At 67.8% G+C, this 26,611-nt stretch overlaps 1 protein-coding gene across 4 annotated transcripts; it reads right to left on the reverse strand.

The window, feature by feature from the left end:
• Positions 1-47: 47 nt before the first annotated feature.
• SEMA6B (semaphorin 6B) lies at positions 48-26,110 on the reverse strand. Of its 4 annotated transcripts, none has more exons than XM_084498377.1 (17): positions 26,019-26,110; positions 7,806-7,952; positions 7,435-7,564; positions 7,110-7,170; positions 6,947-7,009; positions 6,473-6,574; positions 5,928-6,018; positions 5,731-5,850; positions 5,541-5,629; positions 5,216-5,433; positions 4,969-5,100; positions 4,598-4,747; positions 3,682-3,876; positions 2,612-2,752; positions 2,338-2,415; positions 2,070-2,128; positions 48-1,981 (listed from the first exon to the last, which is right to left on the reverse strand). In XM_084498377.1, the coding sequence occupies exons 1-17, from the start codon at positions 26,053-26,055 to the stop codon at positions 990-992; spliced, it is 2,805 nt and encodes a 934-aa protein (XP_084354503.1). In that variant the 5' UTR covers positions 26,056-26,110; the 3' UTR covers positions 48-989. The 4 variants fall into 4 exon arrangements, with proteins under 4 accessions (XP_084354503.1, XP_084354505.1, XP_084354504.1 ...); XM_084498379.1 differs by lacking the exon at positions 26,019-26,110 and adding an exon at positions 20,404-20,500; XM_084498378.1 differs by lacking the exon at positions 26,019-26,110 and adding an exon at positions 11,002-11,127.
• Positions 26,111-26,611: the final 501 nt, after the last annotated feature.

Genomic DNA, 26,611 nt, shown 5'->3' on the forward strand with positions numbered 1-26,611 from the left:
AGAGAAGCAGCGTCCGAGGTGGCGGCAGCGGGGAGGGAATTCTCCTCTTGTAAACAGAAATTTATTGCGGGGCTCCGGGGTTATACAGAGACGTTTCCGCTGTCGCATGCATGGCCGGCCCGGGGCGGCGGGGTGCCCGCGGTGCCCTGGCACCCTATTTACAGCGTGGGGCAGTGCTGCGGGCCGGCCCCCCCCCCCCCCCAAGGGGCACGCAGCACCCGCAGCCCCCCTGTGCGCAGCCCCCTGGGGAGCACCAGGCTGACCCGCCTCGGTACCGGGGGGGTCCTGACCCCTTTTTGCCCCCCCCCCCCCCCTTCTCCCTCCTGCCTGCAGCTGGGGCAGGGCCGGCACCGAAAGGGCACCCTTTGCCAGCAGAGAGTGGGGTCAGTGGGACCCCCAGCGCACCCCGGTGAGAGCAGGGCCCCCCCTCCAGGCTGCAGCCCCCAGCCCCCAGCAGTGCTTTTGAGGAGGGGAGAGCTGAGGGCTTGGAGCTGGAGGGGGCTGCTCGGTGCTGTCCTGTCCGGGTGTCCCCAGGGTGCTGGCAGCACCCACAAAGCCCCCTGAGTGCCCAGGCAGGGCTGATTCGGGACTGGGGGGGCTCCGGGGAGGTGCGGGGGTACAGCCTCGCTCTGCCTCAGTTTCGCCCGTGTCCGTGTGTCCATCCTGCTGCCTCCCAGGGATCCCCCCCCAGGGCGCAGCGGTCCCTGGGTCCAGCCTGCGGAGGGGACGGGACAGACGGACACCCGGAGCACAGGGCACTGCCCCGTGCCAGCCGGGGACAGTGGGGACAGGTGGGGACGGCCCCAAACCCTGCACCCGTCCCCCATGCAGCATCTCAGCCCTCCCCGTGCCCGCTGCTCCTGCCCTGGGGTCACCTCGTCCCCGTCCCCAGGGAACCCGGGGGGGCGGACCGCGGCGCGGCGTGGAGGTGGAGAGCGTCCACAAGAGCGTGGGCAGCGCCCGTGGGTGCCGGGACGGGCAGCGGGGCCCTATTTGCCTGAGGGAGTCCGCTCCACGCCGTAGCGCAGGAGGTGGTGCAGGTCCGTGAGCGCCCGTGGGGGGCCCGCGCCGTGCGCCCGCGGTGCCGTGCCGTGCCGCCCGTAGCCCCCCGCCGGCGCTTCGCCGCTGTTAAATGTGTGGTTCCTCTTGAGGTGGGCGCCGGGGCGGCCCGTGCCGTTGTTGGCGTTGAAGTTCAGCTGCTCGGGGTGCCAGGGCGGCCCCTCGGCAAAGTCCCCCCCATCCCCACCCGGCGCCGAAACCACGCGCCGGCGGTCGGGGCTGGGGCGCGGCGTGCCGGCGAAGTCGCCGTAGGAGCTGCGGGGCGGGCGGCGGGCGCTGGTGGCGGGGTGCTGCCGGGCACGGGGACCCTCGGGGGGGTCCCGGCCCCAGTGCCCGTCGCCCGAGGAGTCGCTGAGTTCGGCCTCCAGCTCCTGGTCCACCAGGATGGCGTGGCAGGAGAGGGGCATGCCGCGGGCCGAGCGGCCGGGGCCGGCGTGGAGACGTCCAGCAGCGGCGGCGGCGGCGGTGGCGGCGGTGCCGGGGTCCCGCAGCGCGGCGTTGATGATGTTGTGGCTCTGCTCCCAGGTGCAGTTTTGGAGGGTGCCGGGGCAGCGCTTCTGCTGCAGCGGGGTCTGCTCCGGCGTGGGCAGGACGCCCGAGTCCAGGTCGTGTTGGCTCGCCTTGCCCAGCTCCTTGGGCCAGCCGTTGGGCATGAGCGGGGCCAGCAGGGCTCCGGGTTGCCCCGCGCGCGCTCGCCGCTCGCCCAGCCGGCTGACGCTCACCACCGACTCGCTGTGTGCCAGGATGGTCTCCTTGTCCTTGCGCCGCGCCAGCTCCTTGCGGTCCCGGTGCCCGATGAACCAGCAGACGCTGAAGCCCGAGATGACGGCGCCGATGACGAAGGCGGCCACGGAGGAGATCACCAGCAGGTTCACCGACACCAGCCCGTCCGGCTCGTCCACGAAGCTCTCGGTCACCAGCCCTTGGTGACGGCAAGGGGGGGGGCGTCAGGGGACGGCTGCGGTGTCCCCCCCCGGTGTCCCCGAGCCCCCTCCCTGCCCCACGCTCACCCTCGCACTCGCCCAGGTGCGATGTGCTGCCACCGGCAATGTCCTGCTCGAAAGCTGTCCTGTGAGGGGGGGGACATAAATTTTTTTTGGGGGGGGGTTAGTGCCTAACAGCCTGGCACAGGGCTGGCAGCTTGCTTCAGCCAGTGCTGAGTTTGCTGGGGTTAGGTTTGGGGAGCAGGTGGAGCTGATGCAGCTCAAGCTTTGCAGGCTCTGGGGAGCCCCCGGGACCCCCCCGTTCCCCTCGTGTCCCCCCCCCCCCCTCCATTACCTGGGGCTGGGCTCCAGGAAGATGCAGGAACCCTCGGGCGTCCAGCCACAGTACGGATCCCGGCTCCCAAGGCAGTTCCTGGCAGGGCACAGCGGGGTCAGGAACACCCCTGGCACAGGGGGGGTGACACCCCAGCCCCCTCCAGTAACCCTGCCCCAGCACCGTGCCTCAGTTTCCCCCAGCGGTGCTCCCGTTCCCAGCCCGACCCTGGCACGGGACAGATCCACGGGGTGTCAGAGCCCCCCCCCTCCTCGCACGGAGCCCCCTCACTCACTTCATGCAGCCCGAGTGCTGCTGGCAGCGGGCCACGGGCACCCTGGCCACGCACGGGGGGAAGGCCAGCAGCAGGGACCCGGCCGCCTTGTCCAGCTCCAGGCCCAGCAGCCGCCGCTCGTCCTCCGTGTCCCGGCCACACCTGGGCATGGGGCAGAGCTCAGCTGGTGGGGCAGAGACCAGCTCCCCGCCGGGGGCTGGTCCGGAGGAGGGAGCTCACCCGTGGGCCCCCGTCTCGTCCACAAACCCAGCCCTCTGCCTCCCCCACTCATCCAGCCCTTGTATCCTTCTGTTCCTTTCATCCATCCATCCATCCATCCATCCATCCATCCATCCATCCATCCATCCATCCATCCATCCGTCCCTCCGTCCGTCCGTCCGTCCTTAACCACCTCATTCCTGCTCCCATTTCACCTTGCAGCCACCAGTCAATCCCTCCACGACCACCTCATCCATCCAAGCACCCCGTCAGCCCCCCCACCCACCCATCCATCCGACCACCCTCTGTCCACCTTACCCACCCACCCACCCACCCTTCCATCCATCCATCTGTCCACCCACCCATCCATCCATCCATCATTCTCACCCATCCACTCACCCATTCATTCAACCACCCGTCCATCTGTCCATCCACCCACCCTTCCATCCATCCATCCATCCATCCATCCATCCATCCATCCGTCTGTCTGTCCATCCATCTGTCCATCCACCCACCCTTCCATTCGTCCACCCACCCTTCCATCCACTCATCCATTCACTCATCCACCCACCCACCCTTCCATCCATCCGTCCGTCCATCCATCCACCCACCCACTCACCCATCCACCCTTCCATCTGTCTGTCTGTCCGTCCGTCCATCCATCCATCCGCCCACCCTTTCATCCACCCACTCACCCATCCATCCATCCATCCATCCATCCATCCATCCATCCATCCATCCATCCATCCATCCATCCATCCATCCATCCACCCACTCACCCATCCATCCGTCCGTCCGTCCGTCCGTCCATCCATCCCTCCCTCCCTCCCTCCACCCGTCCGTCCGTCCGTCCGTCCGCCCACCCCCCGTACCTCCCCGGCTGGTAGGTCTCAAACTCCTCCAGGAAGACGCTCTGGCTGCCGGGGGGCGCGGGCGCGGGGCTGCGGGTGGCGTTGGGGTGGATGAGGAACTTGAGGACGGTGCCCGTGCTGGAGCCCAGGAACACCACGGTGTGGTTGCCCCACGGCCCCGCCGCGGTGTCCACCACGATCCTGCGGAGCTGGTACCTGCGGTGTGAGCCGAGCGAGGCGCTGGGGAGCCCGCGGGAGGGGAAACTGAGGCAGGGTGGGAGCTGGGACCCCCGGGGGGGGGGATGGACAGATTGCAGCCAGCCCCCAGCGGGAGCCACCGGGGAGCACGGGGGGCAGTGGAGGTCCCAAATGGAACCGGTCCAGATCCCAGCCAGACCTGGCCCGGATCCTGCACAGGAACCAGGCAGACCCAGAGCAGATCCCATCCAGATCCTGGCTCAGATCCCGGCCAAACCCACTCAGGATCCAGCCTGGATCCCCCCCCACCAATCCCAGGGGGTCTCCAGCCCAAATCCCACCTGGGATCCCCCCCGTGACCCCTCACGGGACCCCAGCCTGTCCCCAGCCCCATCACCTGCCCCCAGCCCCGTGCACACCCTGCCTGCCCTGCCAGCGGGCCCGCGAGCACCGCGTGATTAATTCCCCGTCAAGCAGCAATTAAGGTAGATTTAATTAGGATGAGACGATCTCAACTGCAAAGTTTATGAGATTTATCAGGTCTCCTGGTGCTCGCCCGCCGCTGGCACGCGCCCCTGCGCCTCTCCGCGCGTGCGCGAGGGCAGCGCCGGCGGCTCCCGTGCACCAGCGTGAGCCGCGCACGTGGACACGGCTGTGAGCACCCCACACGTGCACGGACACCCCCGGGGGACCCCCCCGTTGAGCCTCCCCGGGCCCGATCCTGCCGCCAGGAGCTCACCGGCTCATGGTGCGGACGATCCAGGGCACGTTGCCCAGGGACGGCACCGCCTCGTCCATCAGCGGGTGCGTCTTGACGAAGGTGAGGATCTCGTCGGGGAAGGTGCTGGAGGAGTTGTAGCGCATCCCCGGGGCCGCACAGCACCCGGGCCTGCCGCCACGGCACGCCGGGGCTCAGCGCCGTCACTGCACGGCTGGCACCTGCCCCCATCCCCGTCCCCATCCCCGTCCCCATCCCCTTCTCCATCCCCATCCCCATCCCCGTCCCCGCCAGCACCAGCCCTCAGGACCACTCCCGTCCCCATCCCTGTCCCCAGCCCCGTCCCCACGTCCCTTTCCCGTCCCCATCCCTGCGCTCACTCACTCACTCACCGCGGCTTCGGCACCATGTCCTCGGGCACCGGCGTCCAGATGGACTCGGGGGATTTCTGCTCCCGGAATCGTCCCTCGAAGACAGCGGCCACCTGGGTCATGTCGAAGGCGCAGACGGCCGAGCCGGGGATGCTGCAGAGACACGGGCACGGGGTGAACACCCCGAGCCATCCCCTCGTCCCTGTGGGTGGGCACTCAGAGGGGTCCCAGCCCAGCTCGGGGGGGCTCAGCAGGGCTCAGGGCTGACCTGTTGGTGGGTGTGGAGAAGACGGCGAGCACCACGGGGCGCCCGTCCAGCTCCAGGATGTCGGTCACGGCCTGGATGACGTTGAAGTAGAAGTGCGAGTCGCCCGGCACGGAGCAGTTGAGCCGGGCCTTGAGGAAGGACGTCCACTGCTTCTCCAGCACCCGCTGCGACCCCCCCATGTCGTTCTTGCACACCCGAGCCACTCGGGACACCACCACCTGCCAGGGACGCCCGTCACCGCCTGGCACCCGGCCCCGGGGACGGTCCCCTTGGCCCCGTTCCCGCCCCAGCTGCCCCCCGGGGTCACCGCGGGGACCTCTCCCACCTTCTCCAGGTAGTTGTACTCCATGGCGATCTCGCGGAAGAAGAAGTAGACGTGGCTCCTCCACTCCACGGCGTGCACGAAGTAGGGCTCTGCGGGGACAGCAGGGTCAGGGCTGCTCCGGGACGGGACCAGAGGGGACGGGGACGGGTGCCGCGCCGAGCCGCGGGGCGCCGTGCGCCCCAAAAACCACCTTTGAACCACTTGGAGTCGTGCTTGACGGTGCGCAGGGTCGGGCTGTCCCCCAGGCTGCGGTAGATGACGGCGTCGATGGCCAGGAAATCCGTCACCGTGGCCGTGAAGAGCATCCCCCCTGGTGGGACAGAGGCGTGAGCGGGACGCGGGGGTGGGCGCGGGGAGGGGGACGGCACGTGGGGAGGGGGGACGGACCGGTGAACAGGGCCACGTTGGCGTGCTTGGGGTCGTAGGGGCACCGTGCCATGCCGCTGATGTTGTCCCCGACAGGCTCCAGCGTGTCCATCTGCAGCGGGAGAGATGGGGACGTGAGGGGGGTCACCATGGGGCCGTGAGCAGGACCATGGGGCCATGAGTGGGGCCGTGAACAGAGCCATGGGGCCGTGAATAGGGCCACCATGGGGCCATGAGCAGGGCCACGGGGCCATAAAAGGGCCACCAAAGGGCTGTGAGCAGCAGGGCCATGTATAGGGCCACCATGGGGCCGTGCAAGGACAGTGGGGTCTGGCGGGCAGTGTCCCCACCCCGGGGAGCAGGACACCCCCACGAGAACTGGACGTGGCCCCCCAAGGACTCCCACTTCGTGCTCACAACCTCGGGCACGTCCACGTGTGCCCTCCCTGCCGTATGGCCCTGGGGGACCCCAGGTGGCTCCGGGTGACCCCGGGTGGCCCCAGGTGACCCCGGGTGGCCCAGAATGACCCCAGGTGACCCCGGGAGGGGGGGGGGGGGACACTCACGCTGTAGTTGGCACAGACGGGGTTGAAGGCGTTGGTGCCGCACACGAAGAGCAGGCTCTCGTTCCGCACCAGCAGCACCTTGATGAAGTTTCGGCACTCTGCCTGCACCGAGAGGGGGCCCTCAGCCTCCGCGCGCCCTCTCCCCGGCACCAGCCCCGGGGGGCTCCCCCCCCAAAATCCCCCCCCAGCCCCCTCGGTGAGGGTTCGGGCCCCGCGTGGCGTTTACGGGACCTGGCGATTGGATTTGTGGCAGAGCTGAGCCTGCTCCGAGCAGCGGGCCAGAAATAATTAATTACAAACCCAATTATCCAAGCCTCCAATAAATCACCTCGGACACAAAGGGTGGCAGGGAGCCGGGAGGTGACACCGCGGTGGGGGGGGGACGGGACATGCCGGGAGCTGTGCCCCCACGGCACGGGGTGCGGGAGGGTGCAGGGGGGGGGGGCGCATGGGGCAGGGACCCCCCCCCTGTACCTCGTGTTTCCCCTTCATCTTGCAGATGCTGATGTCGTGCTGGTTCGACTGCCACGTCAGCTTCTGCGGGAAGGGGGGGGGGAGAAAATCCAGTGTGGGGGGTCAGGGTGAAGCCCCCCCCCTTGCTGGTGTCCCCCCCCCCCCAGTTCCCCAAAGTGCTTACCCGGTGGTAGCGCAGCTCGCTGCCCGTGCCGGGCTCCAGGCTCACGCGGTAAACGTTGTCCCTGGGGGGGGGGGACACGGGGGTGTCACCACCCTGGGGGGCTCGGGGACACCCCCGGGGGCTGCAGGCTCTGTGGACAGCACAGTGCCGCCCCCCCAGAGCCGTGCCATTGGGGTGCCCAACCCGCAGGGCACGAGGCCGGGGCTGATTTTGGGTGCCGGGGGCAGGTAGCGGGGTCCCTCCTGAGCAAAGGGGGGGCTGCAGGGAGGTGCCAGGCGCCCCCCCCAAGGGTAGGTTTGTGCCCCCCCCCCGTCCTGTTCCCCACCTGTCCCCGATGAAGAGGGTCCTGTTGACCTTGAGGATGCGCTGGATGTTGAGGCGCTCGGGGCCGGCGCCCTCGGGGCCGACCAGGCGGCTCCCCCCGTGGCCCACGAACACGGCGTAGTGCTTCACATCTTGGGGGGGGGGTCACAGAGAAGCGGGGGGGGACACAGACACACGACACAGGACATCACGCTGCCACCCCATCCCCAAAACCAACCAACCACGCTCCCCAACCCACAGGGGCACCCCAAAACCGTCACCCCATCCCCGACCCCTCTCCGCGCCGTGTGCCCCCCCCCCCCCGATGCTCAACGCCCTGAGCCCCCTCCCCACATCCCTGCCAGGGGGGGGGCGACCCCAGCAGGCACTCACAGTCCTCGGGGGCCACGGTGATGGGGCCGGGCTCCTCGGGGAAGGTGCCACGCGCCGTCCTCTCGGCTGCCAGCAGCAGCAGCAGGACCAGGGGGGCGCGGGGGGGCCGCATGGTCTCCCCCCGGCGCGGGAGGGCACCCGCAGCACCTACGGGTAGGGGACAGGTTATTGGGGAGGGGGCAGCACCCGGTGTCCCCCCCTCTCCGGGCTGAGCCCCACGGATCCCCCCCCCATCGCGGCACCCGCACCCCAAAGCCATCGGAGCCGGCACCTTCATGGGGTGCCCCTGGTGTCGGGGATTTTTTTTTTTGGGGGGGGGGGTCTTGGCTCGAGGTGGGGGTCCTGGGGCTGGTCCGGTGCCAGCCGTGGGGCTGGGGGACAGCGTGTGGGATTGGCGAGGGGGAAGCGAGTTCCTTCCCCGGCTTGAAGAATGTCAAAAATGCTGGGAAAAGCGGCCCCCACGCCCCCGCTCCCTCCCCGAGGCGCTCCCAGCGCCTGCGCAGCTCTGCACTGGGGCTACTGGGCCCAAACTGGGCCCAAACTGGGCTGCGGGCGTCCTACGGGGTGGGAGCGGGGAAGTTTGGGCACCTCGCGGCCACGAACCACATGGGGGGGGGGAATAATCCTGTGCACGGCCAGGCTGGGAGCATGGGGACATGGGGACAGGGGGATGGGGACAGGGACATGGGGACAGGGATATGGGGGTGGGGGGGCTTGGGGATGGGGATATGGGGGTGGGGGGACACAGGGTCCATGGGGACATGGGGATGGGGGACATGGAGACGGGGGGGGGCTTGGGGATGGGGAAATATGGGGATGGGGAGGACAGGGGGATGGGGGACACGGGGACGTGGGGATATGGGGACAGGGGGGGCACAGGGAGCACAGCCACCCCACAAACAGGGACATGGGGGGTGGTTTCCCTATCCCAGCCCTACAGCCACCGTCCCAAACCCGGTCAGGAGGCTTGGGGGAGATCAATGGGAACGCAGCAGCCAGCCCCCACAGCCCCCCCCCCCCCCACAAAGCCACCGCTGTCCCCGTCCCCTTTGGGGCTCCCAGCCCCGTCCCTGTTGGCACCGCGTGGGGCAGAGGGGCCCGAGGCCAGGCTGGGTAATTAACAGCCAGGCAGCGATTTAATTAATTAGCAATCCGGGCTGAGCGGCTTCAATCGAACCGTCGCCCTCTCGCTGCGGGGGGGGTGACATTGTATGGGGCCACCCGCCTCGACCCTGTCCCCTCTGTGGTGCCGTCCCCATCCCTGTCCCCTCGGCAGCCCCACAGCCCCCCCCGGGCACCCCCGACCCCGACCCCGCTGTGCCCCAGCCCCCGGGCAGGACCCGACCCCGGTGGCACAGCCTTGGGGACGAGCAGGTCCCGACCCCACAGCGTCACAGCCTTGGGGACACCAGACCCCGTCCCCATGGTGTCGCAACCCCCCGATGGCTTTTTGGGGACGGGGGGACAACCAAAGCCCCCCACATCCCTGCTAGGGCCTGATCCTGCCCCCACCAGGGGACCCGTCCCCTTGGGAACCAGCCCGGAATTAATTAATTATCATTATTTTTATTATTTTGCGCCCGGGCTATTTTTTTTAAACAGCCATTAATGATTTAATTGCGGTAATTAAAGCCTCGCTGCCATCTCCCCAGGTTCCTCATTTACCTGCAGCCTGGGACCTCTCCTCCAACCTCGTTACCCTAACGAGCTGCCCCACTTTGAGGTCCTCCGGCCTCGTTACCCTAACGAGCCGACCTCGGGTCCCCAGGGAGGTGACGTGGGGGTCCGAGGGGTGGGGGGGCCTGGGAAATCCCGGACCAATTCCAGCCAAATCTCATGGAAATGTCCAAATCGAAGCGAATCCCATAACGGGGCAGAAATCTCCAAATCGGGGTAATTCCCGCACCGGTTCCAGCCACATCTCACGGAAATCTCCAATTAAACCCAAATCTCCCAAACGGGGCAGAGATCCCCAAACCAAAGCGTCCCCACGAGGTCCTGCAGGTGGCCGGAGGAAAAGGGGAGCCCTAAAGGGGGGGCACTAAAAGGGAGCCCAAAAAGGGGAGCCCAGAAAGGGGGGCCCTAAAAGGGAGCCTGAAAAGGGGGCCCTAAAAGGGGGGCCCTGAAAGGGGGCTCTAAAAGAGGACCCCAAAAAGGGGGGCCCTGAAAGGGGGGGCCCTAAAGGGGGACCCTAAAAGAGGAGCCCTAAAAGGGGAGCCCTAAAAGGGGGGCCCTGAAAGAGGACCCCAAAAAGGGGGGCCCTAAAAAGGGGGCCCTAAAAGGGGGGCCAAGTCCCCTCGGGACAAGGGAAGGGCTCAGCCCCACACCAGCCACCCGAGAATCCCCCCCTGCTCTGCCCGCAGCCCACCCAAGCCCTGTCCCGGTGGGATTTGGGGTGCGGGACCCCCCCGGGGTCACCCCGGGGTGCTGTAACCCCAGCCGGGGGCTCCGGTGTCACCGTCCCCCCCCCCCGGCTCGGCGCTGCCGGGGAAACCTGAGCCTCGGGCGGCATAAATGGATAAATGGCCCCGATTGTGTGAGGGAAGAAAAGGCTGGGGGGGGGGATAAAAAAATAAAAAGGGGGGGGGCGGCAGCGAACAGGGCCCCCCTGTTTGGGGACGGCCACCGTGGGGAAACTGAGGCAGGGAGCGGCAAGGGGGGGTCCCAGCGGGGTCGGGGTCTGCGTGTTTGGGATAAGCGGGGGGGGGCCATGCCCATGCTGTTTTTTTTTTAATATTATTATTTTATTTTATTTTATTTTATTTTATTTTATTTTATTTTATTTTATTTTATTTATTTATTTATTTATTTTTTGGGGGGGGTGACAGGCAGGCACACGGCCACCCCCCCGGCCACGTCCCCTGCTCCGTGCCTCAGTTTCCCCATCAGACACCGCCCGTCTGCACCCCCAGCTTTGGTATTTGGGGGGGGGGGGGGGCACACCGCCGCTCACCCCATCTCTCCCCCCTTGCCCTGCACCCCCCCCACAACACAGCACGAGGCGCAGCCCTGCACTTTTGTGCCCCCCCCTCCCCAAATTACAGCCCCGATCCTCTGCAACCCTTCGTTGCCTTTTTTTTTGGGGGGGGGACACTTTGTGCCTCCCCCTTCCCTCCTGAGGATGGGACCCCCCCTCCCCGCATCACCTGGGCCCAAATCCCACTCCTGCCCCCCCCGTCCCCCCCCCAGTGCCCACCTGAGCTCCGCCGCTGCCGGCCACTTGCAGTGGGTGCGTGGGGGGGGTGCTGGGTCCGTGTCCCCCCCCCGGCAGCCCCCAGACTCCGGTGTCCCCTCGGCACAGCCCGCGAGCCGCTCAGCTCTCGCGTGCGCGCGTGGCCCCCCCCACACCTCTCCGGCTCCTCCGGGACCCCCGGGTTGGGGGGGGGGGGAGCGAGCCCCTGTGCCCCCCCCCCCCGTATCCCCCCCCCCCGGCCACACCAGGTGCCAAGGTAGGGCTGATGTCACCGTAACCGGAGCCGCCCCCCCCGGCAGCTGTCACCGTGCCTGGGACCGCTTCGAGGTGGGGGGCGGCCACTCCCGGACCCCCCCCCACCTCTCCACGGTGCCACCGGGACTCGGGACGCGGAGAGGACCCGGGGGGGGGGGGGGCGCACGGGGGTCCCCGCAATGGGGTCACCCCCCCGGGGGTCTCCCCAGCAGCGCGGTGCTGGTGCCAAGGCTGCGCGCCCCCCCCTCCAGGTTCCTTTACCCCCCCCCGCGGAATTTATTTCATCTCGGCCGATTTCCACCGGTCCCGGGGAGCTGAGATTTTTTTTTTTTTTCCCTTTTTTTAAAATATTTTTTCAAATATAAAACCTTAAAAAAAAAAAGCAGCGGGAAGGTGCGGAGAGCCCTTGGGTTTCAGCCCCCAAAACGCAACTTTCCGCGGAAAAACGGAGGCGGCGGCCCCCACCCCGCAGCCGGGGATTAATGGGTTCGTTAGGAGACGTTATCCCAAAAAACAAACCCCATAGCGGGGGGGGGGCTCCGAGGCGTTACCCAAATCTCTCCCTTTTCATAGGGATTTGCGCGGTGTTTAGGGTAACGCCAAGCAGCGCAAAGCGCCCGAGAGCGGCGGTAATTAGGTATGCTAATGAGGCCCCGATAATAAGAAAGGCTGAAAAACCCCAAAAGCTGGCCCGGGGTCCCCCCCCCCCCCGCAGCCCACCCAGAAGCGGCCACGCGCCCCCACCCCGTCCCCACGGCGCGTTTTTGGGGACCCCCGCGCTATGGGGTTGGGGCAGCGCCGTGCGGGGTTTTGGGGTCCCCGCAAATTGAAGGTTTTGGGGTCACCCCCCCCCCCAAAAAAAAAAAAGAAAAAAAAAAGAAAAAAAGGGGGCTCGGGAAGCCCCCAGCCCAGCTGCTGCTGCCACGCAGCCCGGGGTGTGGGGTGGGGGGGACACAAGGGCCCCCCCCCCCCCCCCCCAGGTTTCCGTTCCGATGGCAGGGCCAGGAAGCAGCTGTCCCCGCGGCGGGGACGGAGCAAATGTCACCCCCGCCACCTGGCACCGTCCCCAGCCCCCCCATGTGTGTGTGTCCCCCCCCCCCCCCTTCAAGCAACGCCCCCCGGGGTGTGTGTGGGGGGGACACCGCAGACACCTCCAAGGGGATGCCAAGAGGATGCGCCCCCCCCTTGCCCTGTGTCCCCCCGCCATCCATGGGGTGCCCCGTGCTGGTGACAGGGACACCAGGCTGTGTTTTTTTTTTTTTTTGGGGGGGGGGACACTGTTGCAGCCCCCCCCCTCTTTTACCTTGGCGCTTCCGCGGCGCCGCCGGCTCAGATGTCGCCGGCGGGGGCCCCCCCCCGGCCCCGTGCTCCGGTTACCGGCTCCGCTTACAGCTGCCGTTTATAGCCCCCGGGCCCCCCCCGCAGCACCCCTCGCTGCCCCCCCCCCCAACCATGAATCCCACCCCCCTTTGGGCCCAGGCGTTGAGCTCCGGGGGTGGCAGGGACCCCCTGGTCCCCTGGGGGGCTTTGTCCCCATCGCCCCCCCCAGGAGCGTCCCTGTTCCAATTCCTCCCCCCCCCCCATTCTCAGCACCCAGCTTGGGTGCACCGGGGGGGGGGACACGAGGGTGCCACCCATATGGGTGGCTTTAATTTGCATATTTAATCCACCTCATCTGCATATTAAGGACGGTTTCCTATCGAGGAGGGGAAAATAACCCCGGGGTGGGCACCCCAGGGTGCTGGGGCTGTGTCCCCCCCCCCCCCCGTGCCACCTGTCCCCAGGGCACCTCACCTCCCCGCGCCCCTCTGGGCACAGCCACTGCCCCCCTTGTCCCCAAAACCACTGTCCCCTTTGTCCCCAAAGCCACACAGCCCCCTGCTCATCCCCTGTTGTAGGGGCACCCTACAATAACAAAACGTGTGTTTAAACCCAGCCCCAAGCGGGCACCCTACAACAACAAAACGCAGCTCCAAGGGGGCACCCTACAATAACAAATGTGTTAAACCCAGCCCCAAGCGGGCACCCTACAACAACAAAACGCAGCTCCAGGCAGGCACCCTACAACAACAACCCCCCCCACCCTAAACTCTGCTCCAGGTTGGGACCCCCCGACAACAAACCGGCACCCTACAATAACAACCCCGTGTCTAAACCCAGCTCCAAGGGGGCACCCTACAACAACCACCCCGTGCAGACCCGGCATTAAAACCCCCCCCACGACACGAGGTCGGTGCAAAACAACATTTAGGAGCACCCCAACCAAACAAAGCAGCCGAGGTCACCCCGGTTTTGGGGAAAAAACTTCCCAATCGCGATCTCGGCTCCCAGGAACCCGGCGCGGAGAGCCAGGCAGGCAGGAGGAGGCCCCCGTCAGCCTCCTCGATTTTTTAAGCCCTAATAAAAGTTTCTTTGGTGGTGGTGTTTTGATTTCCTCTTTAGCCTCCCCCGCGTCTCCTCCAGGCCGGGACGCGCTCGGCTGCCTCGCTCTCGTTGGGAAAATGTTCCCTTTAATTGCTCCGAGGCCAGGCACCAGCGCCTCGATTCGAAATTTCTACGCTTCAGGAAACTTATTTGGAGTTCAAGCAGATGAAAATCGCCGCCGTGCTCCGCGAAGGCCGGCGGAGAGGAGCCAGGGGTGCGGGTGGGTGCAGGGGCCCACTCGTGTCCCCGGGGTGACAGCAGCCCCCCGAGCACCCACTTTGTGCCCCCCCCTCCCTGCTCCGAGCCAGGCACCTTGTGGGTGCGCCGCGGGCTGAGCTCTGCTGGGGGAGCAGCACCCAAATTTTGGGAAGGGGCTGCCCCGGTGCCCCGTTCACCCCCTGCCCCATGGCACAGCACGGCACGGCTCTGTCTGGGGGCCACTCGGGGCCCCCCCAGAGCCACGACCCCCCCGGAGCCACGACCCCCCTGCTTTGGGGCATGCTGAAGCCGGGCAGCGCGGGCACCGGAGAGGGGCCATGGGATGGTGGCGGGGAACAAAGGGCCATTGTTTGCAGTTGTGCCCCCCCCACGCCTCCGCCCCCGTGCCCGCTGCCTCGCCGGAAGGTCAGGTGTTGCCTCGCTGCCCCCGAAAATGCTCCGTGCTCTGCCACTGTCCCCAAATTGTCCCCGTGGCACAGGCTGGCGCTCGGCTCCCTCCTGGCTGTGGTGCCTGGGACCGAGCTGGGACCCCCAAGGGTCCTCGCCCTGAGCTGAGGTGGCCTTGGGGACACCTCCAATGGTGCCACCACCACCCGGTGCCACCACCCCTGCGCCCACCCTCAGCGGTGCCATCATCACCCTCATGTCTTTGGGCAGGGGGGGCTCCATGAGCCGGGGGGCCACGCTCAGCCCCCCGTGCCAACCCCTTATGTCCCCCCCCAGTGCCACCACCAGCACCGCAAAGCCCCCTCCCGGCCAGGAAGGTGACAAAAAGTCCCCGAGCCACTACCACGGGACACGGGGACCCCCGGGTGTCCCCCCCTTGGGGCTGAGCAGATGCGCACGGCGAGGCAGATGTGTTGCTAAGGGCCCAGGAGCGGCAGCAAGGAGGGAAAAAAAAAAAAAAAAGAAAAAAAGAAAAAAAAAAAAGATTATTGATTCCTGCTTCCGGGGGAGGAACCGTTCAAAGGCAGAGGGAGCCTTTGAGGAGGATTTCAAAGGGCCGGGGAGGGAGCGGGTGCAGGCGGCTCGGTGGCACCGGGGTCCGTGGGCACCGGGTGCCTGCCGTGTGTGCGCCGGTGCCAGCGTGTGTGCCAGATACCGCATGTGCACACGCGTGTGCCAGATACAGGTGCACACGCGTGTGCCGGCTGCCACGGGTGCACACGCGTGTGCAGGCGTCGGTGCAGGCACATGGGTGCGCACAGGTGGCACAGGTTGGCACCGGGCTGCGTGCGGGTGCTGCTGCACGTGCACGACGCCGGCATGGGCACGCTGCTGTCAGCTTGGGCACGCTCCAGCTGCTGTGTGAGCGTGCAAGGCACGGGGCTCGTGCGCTGCGTGCACAGGAGTGCACCCAGGTGGGTGTGCACGGGTGTGCCGGTGCCCGTCGTGCACGTGGGGGTGCACGTGGTGGCACGTAGGGCTGGCACGAGGGCTGCCACGCACGTGTGTGCACGAGCATGTGCAAGCCACGGGGGCCGTGCACGAGGCGAGGGCTGCAGGAGGGGCAGGAGCTGCTCCCCACGAGCACGCGGGTACCGGCAGGGTGCAGGGTGCAGGGCAGCACCCATAGGAGCCATCCCCGGCCACCGCGCACCCGGCCCCGGGCTGGGGATCTGGGGGCTCGCTGGGGCTGGGGGGGGGGGCTCCCCGGGGGTGGGCGCGGTGCGGGGGCTATTCGCAGCGCTGACCTCACGCCGTGCAAGCTAACTCCCGGAAAGGTGAAATGAAGGAGAGGGCGCAGCAGGTGCCGGGGCAGCTGCCGGGGTTATTTGCAGCTCCGCGCTCGCTACCTGCTGCCGACGCCGCGCCGAGCCGGGCAGGATCCGGCCCCTCGCGGAGCAGGCGGGGACGGTTCCTGGCTCCCGGCCTCCCAAATCACCTTCGGAACGCTTCCGAATTCGCTGGCACTTTATCTCGACGTCCCCCCGGCGGGCGGTGATGAATTGGGCCACTTATAACCCAGTTGTGTTCCAGCGCCAAAACCCGGGCGGGATCCGACCTCGCCGAGGGGACGTGGGTGCCGCTGCCTCTGCCCCTCCCCTCCTTCCCCTCCTCCTTCGCTTGGTTTGGGCACCGCAGGCCGGGCGGGATGGTGACGGCCACCTCCCCAACCCAGTCCTGGCTGCGCCACCCCTGCTCCGTGCCTCAGTTTCCCCACTTGATACCCAACCACCCCGCGGGCGTTCACAGCTCTGGGTCACCCCGACGGGGACACCTCACGGCGTGGGCTGGCGTCCCCCCCTCCCCGGCACCCACTCGGCCTTGAACCCAGCGCCGAGGGACCGACAGGAGCACCCTGCACCGAGCGTGGCCGCGGCGCTGCGGGGTTTGATGGGATTATCCCCGTGGGCAGGATTACACGGGGGAGAGCCGGGGATTAGCCACGGCGCATCAGCGCGCTGCCTCCACCACCACGGCCGGCCTCGCTGCCAGCCAGCCAAAGGCCACCGCGCCGCACTGGGAGGAACTGGGAGGAACTGGGACTGAGCCGGGGCGGCCAGGCCCTCGGCCATGCCACCGGGGTCCCCCGGGAGCTCCTCTGGGGACGGGTGGCTTCGTCAGCCACCACCGCCTGCTGTGTAATTAACCGGCTGCCGCTTGCGGGAACCGCACAAAGAGATGAGAGGGATCTTTCTTTTCTTTTTTTTTTTTTTTTTTTCTCCTTCTTTTTTTTTTTTTTTTTAATTTGACAAAATTGTAATTAAATAGGGAGTAAAAATCCTGTTAGCACAACCCGGCCCCGCTGGGAGGCTCCTGCGCTCCAGACGAGCCTTCTCCTTCTCCCTCTCCCTCCTGCCTTCGCTGAGGGAACCGGCACCTCGCTCCGAGCCGTGGCCACGCTCCACAACCGGGGGTGGGGGACGGCAAGGACGAGCAGGGGGACCCCAAAAACCACCCCCCCTCCGTGCCGGGGCTGCCCGGGGGGGTGTCGGCACCATCCCTGTGCCACCAGGCCGCGAGGGGCTGGCGGAAAGCCGGAGCCCCCTCGGCATCGCCACGCTCCGCGGGAAAACCTCACCAAAAACCTCACCAAAAACCTCACCAAAAGGGACCCCGAAAGCAGCCCCCACGTGGGATATGTGCCCCCCCCCCCGGCCCCACCGGCCCTGGCTGCTCCCCACCGTGTTGGCGTGCGCGGCTCAGCCCACTGAAAAATTAAATCGCCGTCCAGACCGGCAGGTTTAATTAAAAATCCTCGGGCTTGGCTAAGGACACGAGGCGAGCCCGGTGCTGCAGCGCGGAGCTGCAGCGAGCCCCGGGATGCGGCGAGCACACGGCGGGCGGGCGAGGGTCTCGAGGCTGGGGAGGGAAAGGGGGTGGCAGAGGACCCCCCCCCGGCACCCGTACGGCACAGCCGGTGCTACCGGTGCTACCGGTGCGGAGGATCTCAGGACACACTGGTTTAACTGGGAGCCGAGCCATCACGTGGCTCCTGCTGCTGCTGCTGCCGCGGAGCGAGGGCCGAGGGGGCGTGCGAGGGGGACGGTGACACCCAGGCGTGCGCGGTGACACCCGGGCGTGCGAGGGGGACGGTGGCACCCGGGCGTGCGTGGCACCACCCCCCCCGTGACTTCCAGCCAAGGGGGGGCTCCTGGAAGGGCTGAGAAGCCCCCAAAACCCACCCAGACTCCGGAGGGCACCGGGTGTCCCTCCGGCCCTATAACAGGGAACCGCGCGGCCACACGCGTGTGCTCACACCGCCCCCCCCCGTAATGCCCCCCCCCGCGTGCACCCCCACGCACGGCACCGCAGCCCGGCTTTGGGGTGAGATTCGGAGCTTTCGGGGCTGGGATTGGGGCGAGTTCCCTTTGTTTATGGGATCGGCAACGCCAAACCCCAATGGCTTCGCAGGCAGGTCCTCGCGCTCCGGGAAGGGGCCGCGCTGCCCCCCCCCCCCCCCCGGAGCAGCCCCCTGCCCTAAAGGGACGTTCTGGACCCCCCCCAATCCGCCGTGCCCCCCCCGTGTCCCAAACACAGCCACGTGCCCCGGTGACAGCGGTGACCCAGTTCCCGTGTCACCCCGGGGACACCGCAAAAAGGGGCTCCTGGTGGCGCGGGGGGGGGCCATGGCTAACCACAGCCCTACAGCAGGGGCTCAGCGCCCCCCCCCCCAGGATCTGGCCCCGGGTACCTGGCAGCACGACCCCAAGGCTGGGCGGGGGGGGGGGCACAAACACCAGGGGGGGGGGGCTCGGTTTGCACCCGGGGCCGGATCCTGCGCAGAGCCGGGAGCTGCCCTCTAGTGCCACCAGTTCAGGCCCCAAATTTTGGCTAAAATCGGCGGGGGGGGGGGGCACGGGATGGCCTCAGAGCACCCCCCCCTCTCCCCAATGCCCCCCCCCCCTCCCCAGCAGGATCCGGCCCTCCAGCAGCCCAAAGGGGCCAAGCTGGACCCAAACGGGGCCGTGGCGAAGGCGCTGGGGCCGGGTGGGCTGCGATTAAATTTGGGGGGGGGGCACAAATTAAGGGGGGGGGCACATCGGTGCCACCTCTGTCCCCATATCCCCAAGCTGCCACGAGGCAGGTGGCGGGGGGGGGACGTCCCCTGGGGCAGGTCCCCGGGCACGGCGAGGCCATGCGGCACCCGGCTCCATGGGGGGGGGTCCTTTTTGCGCCCCCCCCCCATAATTGGCTGCCCCCCCCCCGGTGGGTGAGGGGAAACTGAGGCAGGCCGGGGCCGGCAGCGCTCACCCAAGGTCACCCCGAGGTGCTGGCACGGGGGGGGGGCTGCCCCCAGCACCCTGAGTAAGGCCAGGCCCCCGCTGTGCCCCCCCCCAGCCCCATAAGGGGGGCACCCAAGGGTGCTGGTGGGCCCCCCCCCCCCCCAACTGAGCCTGGGGGGGGGGGGAGTGAAGGAGGCCGCTTTGGGGGGGGGGCAGGGGGATGCTGGGGGTCACCCCAGGGTGATGGAGCAGGATTGGGACCTTGCCCCCCCCCCAAATTATTTTGGGGTTACGCAGCCCCCCCCCAACATCAGCACCGTGGGGGTGGCACCCCAAAGGGCCCCCCCCAGACCCACTGACACCCCCTGCATGGGGGTCCCCGGCCGTGCCCTGCAGCCCCCCCCCCCCCACTCACACAGGGGGTGCCCCAATTTTGCAGGGTGCCCCCCCCCCAAAAAAAAACCCTGCCCGCACCACGGGAATAGGGAGGAAAAGTTACGGCCCCGTCGAGACACAGCCAGGCAGCCCCCCCTTGCTCCCCCCCCCCCATTTTGGGGGGGGCTCCACCACCTCCAGCCCCATGGGGCTCATTGGGGGGGGGTCCCTTCTGCTGCCCCCCCCTACTCCGAGCCCTCGCTGCCCCCCTCCACCCTTCGCAGGCTGCACTGGCCATGCCCCCCCCTCCTTCCCCATTGCAGCCCCAACCCAGCCAAAGCTGCATTTTTGGGGAGGGGGGGGGGCACACACCAGCTCCCCCCCCCCCCCAATTTCATTCCTGCCCCCCCCCCCCAACACCACAACCCCTGGCTGCTTCCCAAAGAGGCGGCGGGGGCAAAACGGAGCCCGATGAAGCAGAGACCCCCCCCCAAAAAAAAAATAATCTCTCTTTTCTCCAGGGTGGGGGCTGCCCCCCCCCCCCCCCCAGGCTCAGCACCTCTCTGTATCCCGGGGGGGGTCAGGATGCGGGACCGGGGCTGGGGGGGGGGGGAGCAGGGTGCAGGATGGGTGCGGTATTGGGGTGCTGGGGGGGAGGGCTCCAGGGTGCTGGGGGGGGGCACTGGGCTGGGGGGGGGTCCCGGGGGGGCAGGGAGGGGGCGGTGGGAGGAGATGGGGGGGGCGGGATGGGGATGCTGGGGGGGAGCCGAGGAGCTGGGGGGGGGGGATTTGAGGTGCTGTGGGGGGGATGTTGGAGTGGGGGGGGGGCTGCGGGATGGAGGTGCCAAAGATTAAGGTGGGGGGGGGGGCAAAAAAAGGAGGGGGGGGGGCACCGCGGTGCGGGAGGGAAGGGGCAGGGAGGGGCAGGAGGGGAGCGGGTTTGGAGAGGAGGGGGGGGGGGGGGGACACACACACAAGGGGGGGGGAGCGGGGGCCGGGGGAGGGCCGGGGTGCGGGCAGGGGGCGCGGGGGGGGCCGGGGGGGTCCCTGCAGCCCGTGACCCTTCAAGGTTCCGCCTGCTCCGCCCGGGGAGCCGCTAACAAAAGCCGCTTCCCAATGCAGCAGCAGCAGCAGCAGCCGTGGGGGGGGGGGTGGAAGAAGGAAGCAGGGCCGCCGGGGGGGGGGGGGCATTTTCCTTTTTTTTTCTTAATTTCCCCCCCTTTTTAAATTTTTCCCCCCCCCTCTCCACCACCCCGGGGAGAGCCGCAGCCTCCCCAGCCCCCTACGGATGGAAAAGGGGAGGAGGGGGGGGGGCGAAACTTCACCCCCATTCATTATTTTTTTTTTAGGGGGGGGGGCACGGATAAAAACCGGCAGAGAACGGCTGAGATTTGGGGAAGGGGGGGGGGGGGGGGAACCGCATCACGGAAAAGGGGGGGGGGGGCACCGGCCGCGATCTTACCTTGAACCCCCCGGGGGCCGGAGATTTGGGGAGGGGGGGGGGGTGCGCTCCGATGGGATGTGTGTGTGTGTGCGGGGGGGTGTCAGGGCTTTTTTTTAATTATTATTAATTTTTTTTTTTTAAGGGGGTGGGCACCGCGCACCTGCGCCCGCCGCCGGCTCGGCTCGGCTCGGCCCCGCTCCGTGCGCGCCGCCGCGGCGGGAGGCACCGGGCGGGGCTGACAGCGGAGAGAGAAGGGGGGGGGGGGGAAAAAAGAAGGGGGGGGGGTGAGAGAGAGGGGGGGGGCACGGCCGGAGCCTCCGCACCCCCCCCTCGCCTTGTCCTGCCCCCGGTTCCCGTTTTGGAAAGGGGAGGAGGGGGCAGCGCCCCCCCACCTTGGGTCCCCCCCCAACCTCTCCAGGCTGTGTCGGTGCCCCCAGTTCGGTACTGGGGGGGTGTTGGGGGCCCCCCCGGTTCTCCCTGACACACTCGTGTCCTCCTTTACACCCCCCCCCGCAAAAAGGTTCCCCCCCTTCCTGCACCGAGACCCCCCCCCTCTGGCCCCATAGAGGTGCCACTCCCCCCCCCAGCCTCAGTTTTCCCCTACAAACCCCCCCCCCGCGTCCATCCCCTATAGAGCCCTATAGAGCCGGCGGGACAGAGCCCCCCCAGCCTCATTTCCCCCCCCCAGCATTGTCCATGCCCCCCCCGTGCCTCAGTTTCCCCATGCGCCCCCCCCCCCGTGCCTCAGTTTCCCCCCGTGCAGGGGGCTCGGGGCTGGCAGCGGGGTGCGGGGTGGGCACCGGCACCCCCCCGGGGGGGGGGGGAGGTCGATGTATGGGGTGGGGGGGGACCGGAGAAGGTTTCCCCCCCCCCCTTTTCACGTGTTCAATCCGTTAGCACCAGCCCGGCCCCGTATTCCCCTCCGCCATCTGCTTCCCGAGCCTGTTTTAGCTGAACTTTCCCAGAAAAATAGATGAAAAAAAAGAAAAATCACACACACACAAATCACAGCAGTCATAAATAAACCAGTGCCCCCCCCCCCGCTTTATTTCTTCCCACCCCCCCCCTCCCCTCCCCTCCCCTCCCCTCCCTTCCAGGCAGATGCTTGGCACGGAGAATTGCCGGCACCGAGCGCCGCCGCGGCCAGCACCCATGGGTGGGGGCACCCAGGGGGGGGGTAAATCCGGATAAATCCCCCCCCCCCCCCACGGTGCTGTAGAAGGGCTGGGGGCACCCAGGCCTCTGTCGGGTCTCCGAAACTGAAATTTTGGCAGCCCCCTTGGTGCCCCCCCCCCGAGGATCCCACCGGGTGCTCCCTTGGGTGCCGCGGGGTCCTCCGGCACCGGGCTGGTGGGGACGGGGACACCGAAAAGACCGGGGCTGGGGGGTGCCCTTGCACGAAGGGGGGGTCTCTGGGGACCCCCCCAGCCCTTGGCTCGCGGTGCTGGCTGGGCTCTGGCTCTCCAAGGCCCCCCCCCAAACCATCCCAGGTGGCGGAGGTGCTTTGGCCCAAATCGCACCCTGGTGGCACCCGGGGACAGGGCTGGGGGGGTGTGGGGGGGGCACTGTCCCCTCTGCACTTCTCTTTGCTCACGGGTCACCCAGCAGGAGGGCTCAGCCCCAGGACGGGTGCGGGAGCATCCCATGGGTGCTCCCCGTGGGTGCTGCCCACCCCAAACCCCTCAGCCCCGCGGGGTGGTCACAGAAATCCCCCCCCCCCCCCCAGGCACATCTGAGCCGCCCCCCCAGGGGCACCGCAGCTCCCAGCTGCCCGGGTTTGAGTTTCCCCTCGGCCAGGCCATAAATTCCCCAGGGGACGCTGATGCACGGGAGGCACGCGGTGCTGGGGGCCGGGCAGCCCCTACCCACACGTGTGGGGGCTGCGGGGGCTCACGGACCCCCCCCCCGTGCCCCCACTGCCAGCACCCGGCACCCACCCGCAGGCACCCACCCGGCCGTGCCACCGGCGGTGCCGCGCTCCGGGGTGGGGTGGTCATGGGGGTGGGGGTCCCGCAGCGGGCTGGTGGAGTAAAAGGGGGGGCAAATGGGGGGGCCAGGGAAAAAACTCGGCCCCCGCGTGCGCCTCGTGCATGCCAAGCATGCGGGGGGAGCGCTGGGTGTAGCCGCGGCCCCCAGGCCTGCCCCGGCACGCCTGCTGCGTTTGGCACGGCACCCACACCCCCCCCCCTTATTTTCTCCCCCCCATTCCCCCCCCCCCAGCTACCCAGGGGGCCCAGGAGGGGGTTTTTGTGGCTCGGGGGGGTCAGGTGGAACGGTACGGGGGGGTCCTCTCCTCTCCGTGCACCCCAAAACGCTGCTGCTGGGAACCAGTTTCGGTGCCACCCCTTGCGGGCAGCCCCAGGGTGTCCCCCCCCCCCCCCCCCCCCCGCGGGTTGAGCAGCAGGCAGCGAGCTCAACCCCTGCTAATTGACTCTCTCCCAATTAGCTGCTGCTCGCTGCCTGCCTCGCCCAGCAAGCCCACCTCCTGGGAGGCACTGGGCAAACTGGGAATCGTGCAAGGAGCCCCCCCCCCCCCCCCCCCCCCCCCCAAGGCTGACCCCGAACTCCCTCCGGGTGCTCAGGGCACCGAGGGCACCGCCACGGCTTCGGCTGCGCCTGCGCCACGAGCGAGGGTGGGAAAAATAAAGAAAAGGCGGAACAGAAAGAGGAGAGAGAGGGAGAGATGGAAGGGGAGATAACGCCCAACAAGTTGTTCCCTTATCTGCCCGCTCCCGGGGGAGCTGGCGGCGAGAGGGCTGGGGCTGATTGCGCCATATCCCGGCCCTGATCTCATGCTCGAGCTTTTTGTGCGCCTGCAACCGCGAGCGGCGTCTGGCCGGGGAGATACGGAGAGGGGCCGGGTGCGGGATGAGCCCCCTGCCCCCACTGTGGGGGCTGCCCCCGAGGGGATGGTGCCCGCCGGCCCCCTTCCATCTCCAGGCCCCTGCAGAGGCTGCGGACCCCGTGGGTGCTGCTGGGGTGAGGGCTCAGCGCCCCCCCTGCACCGTGCCCCGGTGGGGTGGGTGCGGGGTGATGGGGACCCCAGGGTGCTGCTGGTTTGGGGTGAGAGCTCAGCGCCCCCCCTGCACTGTGCCCCGATGGGGAGGGTGCAGGGCGATGGGGACCCCGGGGTGCGGAGCAGGATGGGGCCAGCTCCCGGGTGGTGGAGCTGCTGGGGAAACTGAGGCACGGGGAGGCAGCAGCAGGGCCGGACGGGGCGCTCATGGCACGCCTGGGAGCAGGGAGAAACACATCTCCCTGTCCCCCCTGGGCCTTCCAGCTGCAGCCGAGGCCGCTGGGCCCGGCGCCTGGCACTGGCTCGCTGCCCCGGGGCGCCGCGGCGCTGGTGCCGGCGACGGGGCCGCGCTGGCAGTCCCGGCGGGCAGGCAGCCCGGACACAGCGGCCCTTTCACGCGCCCGCCGCCGTGCCAGAGCCTCCCACCTGGGCTGGGAGCTGGGCAGGAGCCCAGGAGGCTCGGGTCCGCGGCGAGCCACAGAGCAGCCTTTGTTGCCTTCGGAGGGGGTGGGCACAAAGGGGGGGGGCGCGCGCGTGTGCGCGCACGCGTGTGCACGTGCACGCCTGCGTGCGCGCACGCGCCTCGGTGTGTTTGCTCGGATGGGAGCATCGCTGTCCCCAGAGCTCCCCGTGCTGGTGTCACCCCCCCGTCCCCAAAAGCTCCCCCCCCAGCAGCACCCGGCGGGCACCCAGAGCCCCGGCACCTGCAGCGAGCCAGCGCCGTGCCCGGCCCTTCCCCGGAATGCCGTGGCGTTCGGGGAGGAAGAGTGGTAATTAAGTTAATTTGCACATGCAAATCATCCTCGGTTTGAATCTGTTAATTTTATAATTTGATGTTTAATGTACATATCTGCCGTGTTTTCCCAGGCAGAAACCCAACATTTTCTGGGTGCTAATGACGGGGGCCGTGCTCCGGGGCGGGGGCGAGGGACCCCGCGTTGGCACAGCCGTGTTTGGCCGTTGGTGGCCGAGGGATTCACCGCGGCAGGGCTGAGCTGGCGGGGAGGTGACAAGCTGCCGGGCACGGCAGCCCCAAAAGAGGGTGAATTTGCCCCTTTCCAGTAGGTTCTTGGCCTTTCCCCATCGCTCCTCTGGGGATGTTTTTGGGGTTTGGGTGAGGGGAGAGCTGGCAGCTCGTGTCAGCCAGCGGCAGCCCCCGAGGGATGGAGCCACCACGTGCCAGCAGCCGGAGCGTCCCCATCCCACGGGGCCACCAGGAGCACCCACCCGGGACCCACGGAGGACACGGAGCCCTCGCCCTGTGCCACCCCATCCCCGGAGCTCGCTGGGCTCGTGCTCAGCCCGGCCCTGCCTGCGGGTGGGGGCTGCAAAAATGGAATCTGCGTGGGGTGTGCTGAGGAGCAGCATCACCACGAGGCCGAGCATCACCTCGTAGACGAGCATCACCCCGAGGATGAGCATCACCCCGAGGCGCTGAGCACCACCCCGAGGCCGAGCATTCCTCCCCGGTGCTGCTGCGGCAGCCGGGGGCTGGCAGAGGAGGCCCAGCCACGTCCCTGTTTATCTGCGGGGCCGCCTGGAGTTTTGCATGCTCCGGATTTACGCGTTCCCTTTGAAGCTCTGCCTGCTGCCGGCCCCTCGTGCCTGCCTCGCCGGAGATAACGCAGCTCCCTGCAGCCCCCGCGCGGGGAAGGACGCTGACACCCGCCTGTCCCCAACCCTCCAGGCTCCGTCCCCGAGCCCTGCACCTTTCCCCTGCACCCCAGCACCCGGCTGGGGCCCGATCCTGATGCCGTGTCCCCCCCCCCCGTGCCCACCAGGGAGGGCAGCAGCCCCTTGGGGAGCAGGGGAGGGAGATGCCACCTTCCTAATGAAAACTAATTGCGACTAATCCCGTCTCATTGTTTACTCAGGGCTGATTTAAGCACATTTCAGGCTAGACTGAGCAGTTGAACATTCCTAATGTATTTTTCTTTCTGCTTTAATGACCTCGTTCCTGCCACCCCGCTGCCGACTCCCTGCTCCGTAGAGCGGCGCGGAGACGAGAGTCAACTTCATCAAGTTCCCATTGCCAACCCCAAACCCAGCTGCTCCCTAACCCCAAACCCAGCTGCTCCCCAACCCCAAACCCAGCTGTTCCCATTGCCGACCCCACGCTGCCCATCCAGCTGCTCTCCCCCCCCAATTATCAGGGCTCACCCACCCCGATGTGCCCCCACGGCCCCACTCCAGCTGTCCCCATCACCATCACGGGGTCGCCCTACCCAGCCTTTCCCCCGTTGCCCCAGTCCAGCTGTTTTAGGGTCACTGAGGTCCAGAGGTGCCCCCAATCTCTCTCTCCCCCCTGCCCTTCACCCTGGGGTGCTCCCAGCCCGTGCGAGGCTCCCAGCTGTCCCCAGAGCCCAGGCTGTCCCCATCCCCGTGTCCCCCGGTCCCCCCAAATCCCTCCCTCACCCTCCTGCAGAGCCAGGGATATTTTTAACCTCCCCTCCAGCTCTCGCCCGCTCCATTTCTGCGCCAAGCCGGTGACTTTCGCAACCTCCTTTTTATAACTTGGAGACTTTCTGTTCTCCTCCGGCAACGCAAGGAGGCCGGGGAGGCTTCGCCCTCGTGCCGTGCAGGAGGAGGACGTCCCCCCGCGCCCTGCCGCGCTCACCTTCACCTCGGGGGAGTTCGTCCTCGCTGCTCCTCATCCCCGTGGTATTTCCCTTCTCCCCGTGAAGACGCCGTCCCTTGGCTTTAGGTGCCCTGCAGAGGAAGAGGAGCAGGGCAAGGGGTGTGCGGGGGTTTCCTCCACACCCTCCTCCGCCTGCTTTTGGGGCTGCCAAAGCTCCCAGCCCCTCTGGTGCTTCCCATGGGGGCAGGAGGGGTCGCCCATACAGCACGGTGCTGGGTGTGGGGTGCAGGATTGACCCATGGGACCCCAGCACACGGCACCACACAGCCCCCCAGCCCCACAACACCTCCCATGGCAGCACCGCACCCCCTGCCCCTTGCCCCACGCACCCCAATTTTTCCCCATGGGTTGGATCCGGCAGCACCCGCCACGCGGACGCCCCTTGGCAGAGCGGCTCCCGGGGGGGGCGAAGAGCCCCACGAGGGGTCTGGGGCCCCGATTGTGCTTTTCCCTTCAAGCGTGGCTAACCCGGAGCTCGCTGGGTGGCAGAGCCCAGCCCCAAGCATTTTTCCCCCGGGGTAGCTCAGGCAACACCCGCCGGAGAGAAAAGACCGTGGGGGCTGCATCCCACC

This window comes from Aythya ferina (genome assembly GCF_964211825.1).
Source record: "Aythya ferina genome assembly, chromosome: 26".
In the NCBI taxonomy this organism is placed as follows: Eukaryota; Metazoa; Chordata; class Aves; order Anseriformes; family Anatidae; genus Aythya; species Aythya ferina.